Source organism: Lucilia sericata, unplaced genomic scaffold (genome assembly GCF_015586225.1).
Source record: "Lucilia sericata isolate MDLA Ls3-8-SP2 unplaced genomic scaffold, ASM1558622v1 Contig000418F_arrow, whole genome shotgun sequence".
NCBI lineage: Eukaryota > Metazoa > Arthropoda > Insecta > Diptera > Calliphoridae > Lucilia > Lucilia sericata.
In genome coordinates, this window is record NW_023994435.1 from 78,147 (window position 1) to 94,677 (window position 16,531).

The 16,531-nt window shown below is 28.2% G+C and overlaps 1 protein-coding gene across 3 annotated transcripts in view; it reads left to right on the forward strand.

The window, feature by feature from the left end:
- LOC119604677 (adenylate cyclase type 9) overlaps window positions 1-16,531 on the forward strand; it is a 97,739-nt gene that overhangs the window by 63,112 nt on the left and 18,096 nt on the right. For all 3 annotated transcript variants that reach the window (XM_037957450.1, XM_037957451.1, XM_037957453.1), the window contains exon 2: window positions 13,972-14,249. In XM_037957450.1, coding sequence (XP_037813378.1) covers window positions 13,972-14,249 — 278 coding nt within the window. The remainder of the gene's footprint in view (window positions 1-13,971; window positions 14,250-16,531) is intronic.

Below are 16,531 nucleotides of genomic sequence, written 5' to 3' on the forward strand. Positions count from 1 at the left end.
AACTGAACTAGAACTGAACTAGAACTGAACTAGAACTGAACTAGAACTGAACTAGAACTGAACTAGAACTGAACTAGAACTGAACTAGAACTGAACTAGAACTGAACTAGAACTGAACTAGAACACTAGAACTGAACTAGAACTGAACTAGAACTGAACTAGAACTGAACTAGAACTGAACTAGAACTGAACTAGAACTGAACTAGAACTGAACTAGAACTGAACTAGAACTGAACTAGAACTGAACTAGAACTGAACTAGAACTGAACTAGAACTGAACTAGAACTGAACTAGAACTGAACTAGAACTGAACTAGAACTGAACTAGAACTGAACTAGAACTGAACTAGAACTGAACTAGAACTGAACTAGAACTGAACTAGAACTGAACTAGAACTGAACTAGAACTGAACTAGAACTGAACTAGAACTGAACTAGAACTGAACTAGAACTGAACTAGAACTGAACTAGAACTGAACTAGAACTGAACTAGAACTGAACTAGAACTGAACTAGAACTTAACTAGAACTTAACTAGAACTGAACTAGAACTGAACTAGAACTGAATTAGAACTGAACTAGTACTGAACTAGAACTTAACTAGAACTGAACTAAAACTGAACTAGAACTGCTCTAGAACTGCACAACAAAATCTCAAGTTTTTACCTTTAAAGAACTGCTTTGTTTAAACTTTAAAACAAACAGAGAAACAAACACGTTAACAATGACAATTTAAACCAAATATTAAACCAGCAACAACAACAATCAAGTTAACAATCATTTAGCTGCATATGTATAACAGAAACATACATATTATACATACATATGTACTTATATGTATGCATATTGTAAACTATAGGTAAATATATACCAACTAAATATGTATGTATGTATGGTAAAAACTAAACTAGGTCAATGTAAAAACGTAGTAAAGTTCGAGTTTGTAAAACAACTTGCAACCAACTAACCAACCACCATCATTTTTTGCCACCACAATAATATTCCAAATAATTCAACTGAATAAACCGCTACACACTACTTCATACAAAAGTGTTTTTTTTTTTTTGCTGTAACCAGCAAGTGGCAATTCTATATTGTACGTTACGTTTAAATGATGTTGACAATGTTTATTTTTATGGTGGTTTTTTTGTTTTAAATATTTTACGAGTGTAATATAAACGACATGGCTTTTTTTCTGCCACAACGATATCCTCCACCCAAATATAAGAATAATACTTAACTTAACAATCCAACTCATAGCTATGCATATGAATTTCTGATTTTTTCGCTTTTCCTATTTGAAAATGTTTGAGGCATCCACGTGTTTCTCTACTACGCAGTATATTTGGTCTAGTTTTTTTTTAATTTATGCAGCTAATTGTTATTGCAAATGTATGAATGGTTTAGGAAAGTAAAATTGAAACAAAAATAGACAAAATAACCACTATTTAATATGCTATTCGTTTCTACCAATCTAGTAACGGTTGCCATTAATGTCTATTGTTACATGGTTATAAAAACTGGAAAGTTTAGAAATTTGTATGCATTTTCTAAAGATTGCAAGAGTCAAATGTGATTCTGTTTTGATGATCATTTTCTTTGCTTCTACCTCCCTACTTACTCGCTATACGATTTCTGTGTAGGTCGTGTAAGTATTTCAGAAGGTAACTAGTTACAAATTCACTATAGAAATATTTCAACCAAGTGTTGCAGGCATACTATATGTTTACTTCTTGTTTCAAAATAAAGTTATTTGAAATATTAAAATATATTTTATTTGCATGACTTCAACTACGTTTTTACATAAAACCATGTCTGGTTATAAACATGTGGAAATTTTATAAAAAAGAACATGGACACATGGAAAAAATAACATTCCTGTAACAGCATGTTTAGTTGCAGTTACAACTATATTCATATGTGTAAATTTTTTACAGGAATTTTTATACATTTTTTTCTTTCTAGTGGCCACTAAAGGTTTGCCCAAAAAAGTTTTGTACTTTGTTTATGTAATTGTTGGGTGGTATATTAATTTGGTCACTCAATATGTAACACAGTGACCCTAAAATTTAAAATATTCTGTGATCTAGTTAGAGTTAGAGTGAAAGATAGGACCAGAAATGGGGATCGGGGCAAGTTACCTTGATGAAAGATCCTCATCTTGGTGTTATTGCAATCCCGGTGAAAAGAGGTGCTACCAGTGCCTTTAGTTTGCCGGGACTATAAACTTTCTTTGGAATGGTTTGACATGGGGTCGAACCAGTGCACCAGATAATCTGGTACTACGGGTGGCCAGTTGCCCGCAGGACTTTGTCCAGTTGGTTAAGATTCCTTCGGAATCCATGTAGTGTCTGTGATTTAATACCCAAATTCGCGGGGTTTAATCGGTTTAAGGACTGATACATCCAAATGTCTGGATTCTTTCTCCAGTGCCGTTGCCATCTCAACAGATGTCAATGGATTTCTAAACCCATTGAGTATCTCGTACTCTTCGCGTAGTAAGGCGACAGTATAGGTTGAGGAATTTTCTGGTTGAAATTCGGTAGTTGCCTGTCATTCCGCAGATCGTTCTTTATGTTTTAAGAGTGGAACTGATGTAAATTGGTGAAATTTCGGGAAAGTCTCCTTTGATCGACGGGATACTAGTACTGATTAAGCATACCTTTACTTCAGACAAATTCTCAAGCTGTTGCCATCTCAACCAGATGCAAATTGTTATATGCTACTCGACAAACGGTTGAGGACCACCGCTCAACTTATTGGTGAAATTATTGGGTTCGTTTGACTTTGGAAATTCCTACATCCTTCGTTACATTATATCGACATTATATCACAGAGGGATACTGATCTATTGACTGGGTATTTCGGACTACCAAATTCGTCTCTAGGTGCTGTTACGGAAGCAACAGAGCCTTGTGCTGTGGTTGTGCGACTGAGCGATGAGAAATCTGACAGAGCGGATAATCAGAGGACGAGGACGCTACGGCATGGTGCGTTTGTTTCTGATTCGTCCGGCACATCTCTGCCTGTCGGGGTAACATTGTGCTACTTGTCATTCCGCAACGTGATCACTTGTTAAAAGATTAGGTACGCCGAGTACTCCTAGCAAAGTATTTGTACATGGACCGGCAGAACCATGTACAAAAATTGACACCTGAGTGTTCTTCATTGAATTCATTAGCGGCGCCCAGTGGATGAAAAAGGCCACCGTGAAATAGGGTCGTCAAGGGAGGTGTTCACGTAAAGCACTCAGACATTCTTTCTTACACCACCATAACTTAATTACAAAACTCAAAATAAATATATTACATATATGATTACATGTAAGTCATTATTAGAGTACTGAAAAGTAATACATACGGTAGATACTTAGTAGTCGTTGAAAAGTAAGTTGTCATTACCAAGTTTTAAGTGGGATTAATTCCAAAGATAATGTGATGAGTACCTCTCAATTCGGTGCAACCAAATATATCACTCTCCCTTGTTTCCTCAGACATTTACAACCAATGAAGCTTAAAGTTTTTCAACAAAATTGTACTACAACAAAAAAATCAAAAAAAAATGTAAATAACATGAAAAATATAAATAAATATAAATATATTCATAATAAACTTGTTGGAAAAAAGTTAAGGTTGCATGACACACATATGGTTACACTTAGAGAAGAGTAAATAAAAAATGTTGCAAGTACTGGAAAAAATAAAGAAAAGTTTTTATAAAAAATTGTTACTTAAAATTCTTAACAATATGAAATTGTTTTACTCTCCTGAGACCCACTCAAATACACAACTTGTCCCCTTACTGCCCAATAAAAGCAAAAAAAAATGTTCTTTATTAAACCATATAAATTTCATTATAAATAAACAAAAGAAATAAATGTGTTCAGTCATGAGACATTTTTTGTGAAATTTTGTAAGCGCTATTAATGCATTTTAATCCCCCACCTGTGCTTATTTTTGTGAACTGTCTATAGTGAAGGTAAATGTTGACATTAATACTGGCACGAAGTATTACAAATCATACATCATGCTCGTTTATACTTTCCTACAAATTTTTGGGGTAGACAGAGACAATCTTATCAGACCCGTTAAAACAAAGCAAAGCAAAGCAAAACAAAAATATAAAGTTTTTTTTTTTAATTTATATATATTTATATTTCAATATTAAAAGTTCTATAAAGAAAACGAGATAAAATTTATTTAATAAGAAAGAAAAAAAAGTAAAAATAAGTAAAGAAAAGTTAATTTCTTATAAGTTTTTTTTCCTCATTTTTGCCAAGTTATCAAAAATACAAAAATTAATAATATTAAAACAAAAAATAAGTGAAAAGTTGTCATTTCATTTGTAAATTTTAATTAAGCTTCAATTGTCAGTAAGACCTTTAAATTATCGTGACCTTGACGCCGTATTCGGGCATTTCAAATATTTCTTACAGAATTATTATTGTTTTTTTTTTTCTATGCAAGTTAAATGAGTGTGAAAATTTATAAAACACCTTTTGGTGACAGGCACAGTTATTATTTAGTATTTTTTGTTGTTGTTGTTACTGAGAATTCAATTAAGAAGGTGGCAATTTAATTTTTTATTTTAAATATCTACTTACGAAAGAAATTATTAACAGTTAGATGATTGACCAGAAATATGAAAAGTTTTAGTTAACTTTGATGAATTTATTTGGTGTTGAATGGTTTTTCTTTTAAGAGTGTAAAGAGGGAATAAAAAATTAAAATTTTTTTATGAAAACATTCAACTGAGCGGTACACAATGGGGAAGAATATTTTTTTTAATTAATAAAAGGAGATATCTGGGGACATCGGAAAATATGTATATTTGAACAGATATACAGACAGACAGAAAGGCAGACGGACAGACAGACATACAGACATACAGACAGACAGACGGACAGACAGACAGATAGACAGACATATCTTTATCGACTCGACAGACAGACAGACAGACAGACAGACAGACAGACATACAGACAGACAGACAGACAGACATATCTTTATCGACTCGACAGACAGACAGACAGACAGACGGACAGACAGACAGATAGACAGACATCGTTATCGACTCCGTCATCTAAAAGGATTCAGAATACTTATATATACATATATGATTATCTGATTATATGTAAGTCATTATAAGAATACTTAAAAGTATTACACACGGTATGTAGTAGTCATTTAAAAATATATGGTTATGTAAGTACGATATTTAGCTGGGTGTTTATACCTTTCTCATGAAGATGAATGATATGATAATGATAAAAATAATAAATAAAAATTAAAGGAAATTCTTTTTCCTAGAAAATTTTGTTCTAAAGTAACTACTGCTGGAATGAGTGCAATTAGAATGATTTCATATTCTTGAAAGTAGTTGAAAAACAATTACTTCTAAAAAATATTTCTCTTAAAATCTTCATTGTATTTGAAATTTCGATGAAGAAGGCAGGACATTCCACACCAGGATCGTAGATTTTCTCTGTAAACGTATTCTTTTAATTGCTCTCAAATAAAATTGTACATGCTTCTATACAAAAGTAAAGGGAAATAACATAAATTGCAACTTTTATTTCCCCAAAGATTTGTATCACTGGTAAATATATTCCAACTGTCACATTTGAATGTAATCTAACTAAATATACTAATATAAACTACTCCTTTGTGTCGATAGAAGAAAAAACAACAAGAATGTTATATTCGGCTGTAACGAAACTTATGTACCCTTTAGTACTGTATGGTTTAATAAAAGTATAAAAAATGTTATATATTAAAAACCGAATTCTGTATATCAAAATAGTTTCAAAAGATTAATTCTCAAATAGATTAATTCTCAAAAGCATGTCCGATAGAAAGATGTAAAGCTCTTAACGCGAAGATACCTAAGGCTTAAACGGATTCACAATGGTGAAGGGTATGAAAACGTAAATTTGTCAAGATTATGTTTACTCTCTCTCTCTCTCTCTCAACTTTTCATAGAAAATAATAAACAAACTGGTTATAAATAATAACTTTTCTTACAACTTTTTGCTTATTTACATCAAAGCAAAATAAATTTTTTCGCATATAAAAAGCAAAAATTGGCAGCAATACCACCGTTAGGAAAGACTGAGACAAAAATGTAGCAAAAAAAAAAATGTTAACACGTGCAGCAAAAGTCAAAAGGAACAAAAAGTTAAATAAAAATTTGTAGCAAAAAAAAAGCACAGTAGCTATAACAGCAAGTATGCTAAATGATACCAACCATGCTTATAGCAATTACGACACTAACAATTTGTGCAACAAAAAAATGCTAAACTGCAGCAATAAAAATATAAAATGTCACAAAAAAAAAAAACAAAAAATAGAATACTTATGTGAATACTATACCGGATCTTAAAAAAAAATTATTTATATAAAAAAGTTCCAACATTGTGGATTTGTTTTGAAAACCCATTGAAGAAAATTTTGATAGAATTCTAAACGGAAATCAATTGTCAAATTGCCTAAAAGTTTTAATATTTTCTATTTCAGTTCTTTTTTAAGTTAAAGCCATTTTAAGGGCAGGACTAATGAGCCTACATGTGCAGTTTTATGTACTTATACATTTGAATGCATAGATATTTGATATAAAAAAATAAGTGGAGTCAGTCATATGGAACATATGGCCACCCTATAGTAATTTTCATAAGGACTAGTTAAAACCGAAAATGCTCATTAACATCACAAGTAATATAATTAAAACAACATTCCTAAATTCATAGCTTCTGAAGCTCAAAAAAGATGGGGGTATATTGATTTTGCCATTCAGTTTGTAATACATCGAAATATTGGTCATAAACCCACAAAAGTATATGTGTCTTTATGAAATGCTAAGACGATCTAGTCGTGTCCGTCCGTCTTTCTGTCTATTGAAAGCACGAACGGAAAGAGCTAGAGAGTTGCTAGAGTACAAGTGGCCCCCCGAAAAACAGCTTTAATAGTCATAACTGTTTTAAAAATAGTATAGTGATGAACTTCGATCTAAATAAGTTTTATATGAGCTAAAATCCCTCAACCAAATGTTATGAGGATCGTTCCATAATTGACTTTTACGCTTCGTACTGGCTTAAAAATACGAGTATAGCGCTGAAATTCTTACAAACAAAAATCCCTTTAACGAATTTTATGAGAATCGGTCCATAATTGACCCTATAATTCTATTAGTCATACTTTTGTGAATACATATTCTTATAGAATGGGGGGTCCATTAAGCTATGTATGCCTTTCTTCCGTACGTCCGTCTGTCTGTATTTATATCTATCTATCTATCTATCTATCTATCTATCTATCTATCTATCTATCTATCTATCTATCTATCTATCTATCTATCTATCTATCTATCTATCTATCTATCTATCTATCTATCTATCTATCTATCTATCTATCTATCTATCTATCTATCTATCTATCTATCTATCTATCTATCTATCTATCTATCTATCTATCTATCTATCTATCTATCTATCTATCTATCTATCTATCTATCTATCTATCTGTCTGTTGAAATCAATTTTCTGAAGATCGCATATATTTATGGGTTCCAAGCTTTCGAGAAATTTGCTATTTAAAGTCAATAAAGTCTGTTTTAAATAACGGTGATATGAACAAAATTCCGAAACAACCCATGAAGATATTGTGAAAAGATTTGAACTGTTGTCATTATTAAACACCGTGAAAACAACAACAATATGCAGCTTCTTTGTTATGTATTGTTGTTGTAGTTAGTTTTTATACGAGTGACCTCCGGTAGTTTAGGGGTTAGTGTTCCTGTCTGTTAGACTGGACGTCGAGGGTTCAGTTCCCACCTGATGTACTGGTAAGGGAGCGAAATTAGGCCCGGTGGAGACCTAGGTATATTTCCTCAGATTTGATCCTCCTTTCACGGCTAAAAACAACAATATCTTTGTTGTTTTGTTTTTATTCTTAACAAGATTTGTCACTGTTTACAGCAGAAATCAGGGATGGGAAAACTATATAAATGAATTCGAACTTTTTGGACAAATTAAATTAAAAAAAGATATTAAACAAAAAAACTGCGTTATATTTTTTATATAACACAGCTGAATACATTTCTCTTAGTTGTTAAGCTTTAGAGTCATTAGAAGTTTTTTTTTTTGGGAGCTTTATCCAACTCTTAAGATTTTAATAATTTTTTTCTACAAAACGAAACTCGTGTTTGAAGAATCTTTCTATAGGATGGCTTGGGTTTAATACCGGCCCATGCTATAATTTGGTAAAAGTATTAAGTTCTTTAGTACTTTTATCCTTTTCAAGTTTTAAAAAAATAAGGAAATATTTTACATCCAATATCATGATGTTTAAAAAATCATAATTTGTGATTATAACAAACATCAGCAAAAACTCATGATACCAGTATCACTGTATAAAGAATATAAAAACTAAGAGAGGAAAAAACACTTAAAATATTGGCTTGAGGAAGCAACACTGTGCAAATGTTAAGATTTTTTCCGTTTAACAAGTATGCACTTCTAACAGTACTTGTGGATGTACATTAGAGTGCTCCAAAAAAACGAAGTTACGAATTTTGCCCGTCCCCCCCTCTAGAATTGTTCTATGGGTTGTAAAACTATGTCATACAAAAAATTAGGCTGATAGGATAACGTTAACAGGTGCCGCAACGGCACTAAAGTTTCCAAGTGCATTTACAAGGGGAAAAAATCGATTTTTTTCAGTTTTTGCTAAAATTTTGCCACTTAATAATAAACTTTACAATGTATTGTGATGGAATCGCAATGTACACATAATAAGCTTTTCGGAAAGATATAAAACATAAATATTGGTTGAAAACTTTCAGAGTTATTGCAAATTCCCCAGACCATTAACGTGTCTCACAGCACATGAATTCGAAATGTGACAAAAAAATTAACATTTTTTAGGAAATATTGTAAAAAAACATTTTGTTACTTAAAATATATCTATAATAACTAGAATGTTAGCTTTTGTCTTTATACGATAACGCAAACTTGTTCTCAGCTATGGTTAAAAAAGTTTGAATTTTTCAACGGCCGTTTCAAATCTCCAATTTCAGTTTTTTTGAAACTTTGTTAAACAAATTTTAAAATTTTTAGAAGATCTCATGGGGATTTATGGACAATAGATAAGGGAATAAAACGGTAAAAAAATTAGATCAATAATTCTTACAGTTTAGCTGTACCTGCGATTTGAACTCGGCGGATTTCGGGAAAATCGCATTTTTTTGTAATATATTAGAGAATACGTATTAATTTTTTACTGTTGTACATTTTAAACAAAGTATTTTCAGCGTATTATAGACCAGATAATATAAAATATATATTCCAAGTTTTATTCAATTCGGACATTCTTAACCCATAAAATGTGGAGTTCAAAGGTCAAATTTTGCTATATTTGGGAATTCTCAGTGTACCATATCGAAATATTATGTATTTGTCGGTCATATTTAATAAAGATGACTTGAATTTTTAGTATAAAGTCTTATGTTTAAAATAGCAGCGAAAAAAAGTAAAATTAACCCTTTAAAACACATGGGAAAAATTTAACCCCGAAGATCAAAAAATCGTAAAAACACTATCCATTTGAATAATGCTCTATATAATTAGAGGAATAACATAAATAAAACAAAAAAATATATATTAGGTATAAAAACTTATGAATTAACCCTTTTTGAACCTATAAAGTTTGTATTTTTAGACATATTATGTCGAAAATGGTCCGAAAAAATGGACTACATAAATTATCAGTTTTAAAAACAAAATTTTTCTTTTAAAAATGTACACCTATAGTTTACTCCATAGTCGAAAAGGGTTAAAGTATAATTTTTTATACTTAATATATACGTTTTTGTTATATTTCTGCTATTTCTCTAATTATATAGAGCTTTATTCAAATGGATAGTGCTTTTTCAAATTTTTGAACTTTTGTGTTAAATTGTTCCCAAGTGCCTTAAAGTGTTAATTTACCTTTTTTTCACTCTATTTTAAATATCGGACTTTATACGATAAATTCCAGTAATTTTTGGTAAATATGGCCAACAAATAAATAATATTTTAATATGGTGCACTGAGAATTCCCAAATATAGCAAAATTTAACCTTTGAACTCCACATTTTATGGGTTAAGAATGTCCGATTTAAATAAAACTTGGAATATATATTTTATATTATCTGGTCTATAATACTCTGAAAATACTTTGTTTAAAATGTACAACAGTAAAAAATTAATACGTATTCTCTAATATATTACAAAAAAATGCGATTTTCCCGAAATCCGCCGAGTTCAAATCGCAGGTACAGCTAAACTGTAAGAATTATTGATCTAATTTTTTACCGTTTTATTCCCTTATCTATTGTCCATAAATTCCCATGAGATCTTCTAAAAATTTTAAAATTTGTTTAACAAAGTTTCAAAAAAACTGAAATTGGAGATTTGAAACGGCCGTTGAAAAAATCAAACTTATTTGACCATAGCTGAGAACAAGTTTGCGTTATCGTATAAGGACAAAAGCTAGTATTCAAGTAATTTTTAGTATATTTTAAGTAACAAAATGGTTTTTTTACAATATGTCCTAAAAAATTTTAATTTTTTTGTCACATTTCGAATTCATGTGCTGTGAGACACGTTAATGGCCTGGGGAATTTGCAATAACTTTAAAAATTTTCAACCAATTTTTGTGTTTTATATCTTTCTGAAATGCTTATTCTGTGCACATTACGATTCCTTTACAATAAAGTGCAAAGTTTTTTATTAAGTTGCAAAATTTGAGCAAAAACTGAAAAAAATCGATTTTTTCCCCTTGTAAATGCACTTGGAAACTTCTGAGCCGTTGCGGCACCTGTTAACGTTATCCTATCAGCCTAATTTTTTGCATGACATAGTTTTACAACCCATAGAACAATTCCAGAGGGGGGGACGGCCTGTCGGATAAAATTTTTTTTCCTTCATACAAGCTTGGAGCACTCTAATGTACATATATATATGTATGTATGAGTGTATATGAATATAGTAGTACACGAAGTGATGTGGGGTACCAAGTTTAAGAAAAACTTGTGGTTAAAGTACCATAACGGAAAGTTTTTTTTTTTGTTTTTTTGCAATTATGTTGAAAATAATTATTAAGATGTAGAATAGTATTAAAAGTTTATTTCCATGTCAAAGAATGAAATGAATTCTTGGTAAATCTTGTATAAAATGAATTTTACATTTTAGATATTAAAAGTTTATCAAAGTATTAAAGGGCATTTAATGTAACTAAACAAAACCGGTTAAGTTTTAAGTTTGAGTACAGAAGAATCTGTAAGGACTTTATAAAATATATATACGTGTCCAATATTAAAACCATTAAATTGTGAGAAAAGTATTTTTTTCTTTATTGCACTTTAATATTTCTCTTTAGTTCACACAAACCTAAATTGCTTAAAGCACTTTACAAGGCAATCCAATAACTATTTTAAAAGATTTTTATTAAAACGAAGAATATGTTGAGATAAATAAAATGTTGAAATCATGATAAAACTACAAAATACACATGGTCAAGGACAATACTTATGGTCATCTAAATGACTAAAAGCATTAATTGTTTTGTGTGGATGTTGCGAAAAAGGGAAATCAGCTTAAAGCTAAAAATGCGCTGATAACATAAAGATATTAAATACATAAAACTAATAATTTAAATTCTCAATTTGTTCATAAATTTTCAGCAAAAACAAATTAAACGTTTTTTTTTCAAAAGCAATGTATGTGTTCACAAATCAATTGTTTCTTTATATAAAATTTCTATTTAAATTGGATAACACACATACTTACATAAGCTAGTATTTGTTCAAGAGTTTTATAGAATAATACCTAACATTTTGATGCAACAGCATTATGTAGCAACATAATGTTCCCTATAAAAGTAGTGCCTAGGAAATCAAAATTATAAGGACATATTTATAGTTTTTAATTGGTTTGATCTCTCAGCCATATAAGCTGAAATTACTGTGTTGCAAACAAAACAAAAAATAATTAAAATTTTGTGTAATTAAAAGTAAGAAAAATAAGAAAAATAAGAGCAAAATTAATTGGGTCAATTTTTACAGCAAATTTTTGGAAAATGAATTAAAATGTTGGTTATTCTATAAATAGAAAATTTATCGAAAACATTTTACATATAAAATAGAACTTTTGTCCAAAATTTCCACCAAAAAGATATCTATGAATAAAATTTTCTATAAAAAGAAAATTTATCAAAAATTTTCTATAAAAGGAAATTTATCGAATATTTTCTATAAAAGGAAATTTATCGAAAATTTTCTATAAAAGGAAATTTATCGAAAATTTTCTATAAAAGGAAATTTATCGAAAATTTTCTATAAAAGGAAATTTTTTGAAAATTTTCTATAAAAGGAAATTTATCGAAAATGTTCTATAAAAGGAAATTTATCGAAAATTTTCTATAAAAGGAAATTTATCGAAAATTTTCTATAAAAGGAAATTTATCGAAAATTTTCTATAAAAGGAAATTTATCGAAAATTTTCTATAAAAGGAAATTTATCGAAAATTGTATAAAAGGAAATTTATCGAAAATTTTTTATAAAAGGAAATTTATCGAAAATTTTCTATAAAAGGAAATTTATCAAAAAATTTCTATAAAAGAAAATTTATCGAAAATTTTCCATAAAAGAAAATTTTCTATAAAGAAAATTTATCGAAAATTTTCTAAAAAAGAGAAAACTTATCGAAAATTTTCTAAAAAAGAGAAAACTTATCGAAAATTTTCTATAAAAAGAGAAAACTTATCGAAAATTTTCTATAAAAAGAGAAAATTTATAAAAAATTTTAAAGGCAATTTATCGAAAATTTTCTATAAAAGAGAAAATTCTATAAAATCGATATAAAAGAAGATATTTATCGAAAATTTTCTATAAAAAAGAAAATATATCGAAAATTTTCTATAGAAAAGAAAATATATCGAAAATTTTCCCTAAAAAAGAAAATTTATCGAAAATTTTCTCTAAAAAAGAAAATTTATCGAAAATTTTCTATAAAAAAGAAAATATATGGAAAATTTTCTATAAAAAAGAAAATATATCGAAAATTTTCTATAAAAAAGAAAATATATCGAAAATTTTCTCTAAAAAAGAAAATTTATCGAAAATTTTCTATAAAAAAGAAAATGTATCGAAAATTTTCTATAAAAAAGAAAATATATAGAAAATTTTCTATAAAAAAGAAAATGTATCGAAAATTTTCTCTAAAAAGGAAAATTTATCGAAAATTTTCTGTAAAAAAGAAAATATATCGTAAATTTTCTGTAAAAAAGAAAATATATCGAAAATTTTCTCTAAAAAAGAAAATTTATCGAAAATTTTCTATAAAAAAGAAAATATATCAAAAATTTTCTCTAAAAAAGAAAATATATCGAAAATTTTCTCTAAAAAAGAAACTTTATCGAAAATTTTCTCTAAAAAGGAAAATTTATCGAAAATTTTCTATATAGAAAGAGAAAATTTATCGAACATTTTCTCCAAAAAAGAAAATTTATCTAAAATTTTCTATAAAAGAGAAAATTTATCGAAAATTTTCTATAAATATGTAAAAAAGAAAATTTATCAAAAGTTTTCTATAAAACAGAAAATTTATGAACAATTTTCTATAAAACAGAAAATTTATCGAAAATTTTCTATAAAAACAAAATTTATCGAAAATTTTCTATAAAAAATATTGCCTTTTTGTTTAATCATAAAAATAGCTTAAGTACAAAAATTTAACTAATTCATATAAAAAAACTCAACCACCTCACGTATGAGTAATAAATTATAACTTTAAACCAGCACAGCGTATGAGCAATAACAATAAATATATCGTATGTCATACGTTTAATGTACTAACATTCTAAACATATAAAAACAAACTATTAATAGCTTTTCTTTAACAAGTTTTCTTAATGTTTCTTCTCTTCTTTTATTGTAGTCGCGTCGACAATCAGTCAGCTTTACCGCCATGCCACCCGGTGTTTTAGCCAATGACAGTCGTAACAATTCCACCGATGACATACAAATCGCTTTAGCACCACACATACAAACCTATTTAAGTCAAACGGGACGTCGTCATTCCTGCTGCAGCGTCATGTTACCCGTAGCCTTTGAACGTGCTGCTTCTAATTCCTGGCTAGATCCTAAATTCGATTCAGCCGTATTGGAGGGCCAATATCAAACAAGTGTATTTTCGCATGTACGAATGAGATACAGGTAAGTTAACGAGTTTATTAGAGATGAAAGTTTTTTTGGTTTAACAACAACCACAATGTGTAGCAAGTTATAAGGGAACATAGTTTATTATAGTGTTATGGTTAACAACGAAAAAAAAAGTAATTTTAATGCCACTAACGTGGTTTTATTGTACACAAAATGAAAAGGAAAAAAAATACCATCAAAAAAGTTGTTGCATGCTTTAATGACTTTTCAACTGTAGGCCAAAATGAAAATAAGGAAACGCAACAAACAATAATGAAACTACAAGACAAACGCACTGTAACTAGGGGGATGTAAATAAGAGGTCAGACTGAAAAGTTGTTTTTTTTTTAATCATATAGGAAAAGATTTTAGTATTATTTCGAACTTTAAAAATTATTCCAAAGTTTTTTTTCTTATTTTTACTGCTTGTGTTTAAATCAAAGATTTTAATATTAGAAGGAAAATGTTCAGACTACTCTCTCTATCTCTTAACAATATGTGTGTTATTATTAGCACATGTTTTCCTAGAATATTGGCTTTACAATATTTTATGTTGCACCTAAGTTTGTTAGTGCTATGGCAAAGTTTGTTGTCCATGTTAAAGGATATTTTTTACAATTGTTATGACTGCAGTATGTAAACCAATAACCACCACCGAAAGCATTTATTAAACACATACAATCTACTCGTACATTTCCATCTATAAGAACAAGTTGTTTTTCCTATAGTTGTAGTTTATGGTTGTTTTCCTTTTTTTCTCCATACTAGTTTAACATTGTTGTTTTCCACTTATATTGTTTTTGTTACGCGATACTCAGTACTGCACTACTCTGCGTGTTTGCAATTTTTACAAAACATCAGGAGGTCGTTGGCATTTGTTTAGTTTCGTTATTTTGTTAGAAAAACTAATAAAAAAATGGAACAGAACACCAGAGATTAGAATTATTAGTGCATGTGTGGCATAGTTATAAACATGTGTGTGTGTATGTGTATGTGTGTGTGTGTGTGTGTGCAACAAAACTTAAGCACTGTGTGCATATACAAGCAATAACAACAACTTTAACAACATGCATTGAAAGTTAAGTTATAAAGTTAACATTAATGCTGAAAAATGGCTTGTTGCAAACAATATATACGATTTTCTTTTATACCCATATATATATGTAAGCTGTTGCACAAAGTATGAAATCTTTTTGAAAAAAAGGAAGAATATAAATTCGAATTTACGAAAAATGTTTCAGTAAGAGAAAAATTTATCAAAAATTTTGTAAAAAAAAAATTGCTAAATTTATAAACTTATCGAAAATTTTCTGTAAAAAGAAAATCCATAGAAAAGTTTTAATAATAAGAAAATTCATCGAAAATTTTTTACAAAAATTAAAATTCAGCGAAAATTTTCTAAAAAAAAATTTATCAATAATTTTCTATAAAAAAACAATTTATATAAAAAGAAAAAATTATCGAAAATTTTTTATAAAAAGAAAAATTTATCGGAAATTTTGTATAAAAAAGAAAATTTATCTAAAATTTTCTATAAAAAAAGAAAATTTTCCATAAAAAAGAAAATTTATCGAAAATTGTCGATAAAAAAGAAAAATTTATTGAAAATTTTCTATAAAAAAGAAAATTTATCAAAAATTTTCTATAAAAAAGAAAATTTATGGAAAATATTCTATAGAAAGACAATTTATCGAAAATTTTCTATAAAAAAAAATTTCTGAAAATTTTCTTTAAAAAGAAATTTAATTGAAAATGTTCTATAAAATGAAAATTAATCGAAAAATTTCTATGAAAAGGAAAATTTATCGAAAATTTTCTATGAAAAAGAAAATTTATCGAAAACTTTCTATAAAAAGGAAAATATATCGATAAATTTTCCTTTTTATATAAATTTTTCGAAAAAATTTCTTTTTTATATAAATTTTGCGAAAATTTTTCTTTTTTATATAAATTTTTCGAAAATTTTCCCTTTTTATAGAAAGTTTCCTTTTTATAGAAAATTAATCGAAAATTTTCTATAAAAAAAAAAATTAATCGAAAATTTTCTATAAAAAGAAAATTAATCAAAAATTTTCTATAAAAAGAAAATTAATCAAAAATTTTCTATAAAAAGAAAATTAATCGAAAATTTTCTATAAAAAGAAAATTAATCGAAAATTTTTTATAAAAAGAAAATGAATCGAAAATTTTCTATAAAAAGAAAATTAATCGAAAATTTTCTATAAAAGGAAAATTAATCGAAAATTTTCTATAAAAAGAAAATTAATCGAAAATTTTCTATAAAAATAAAATGAATC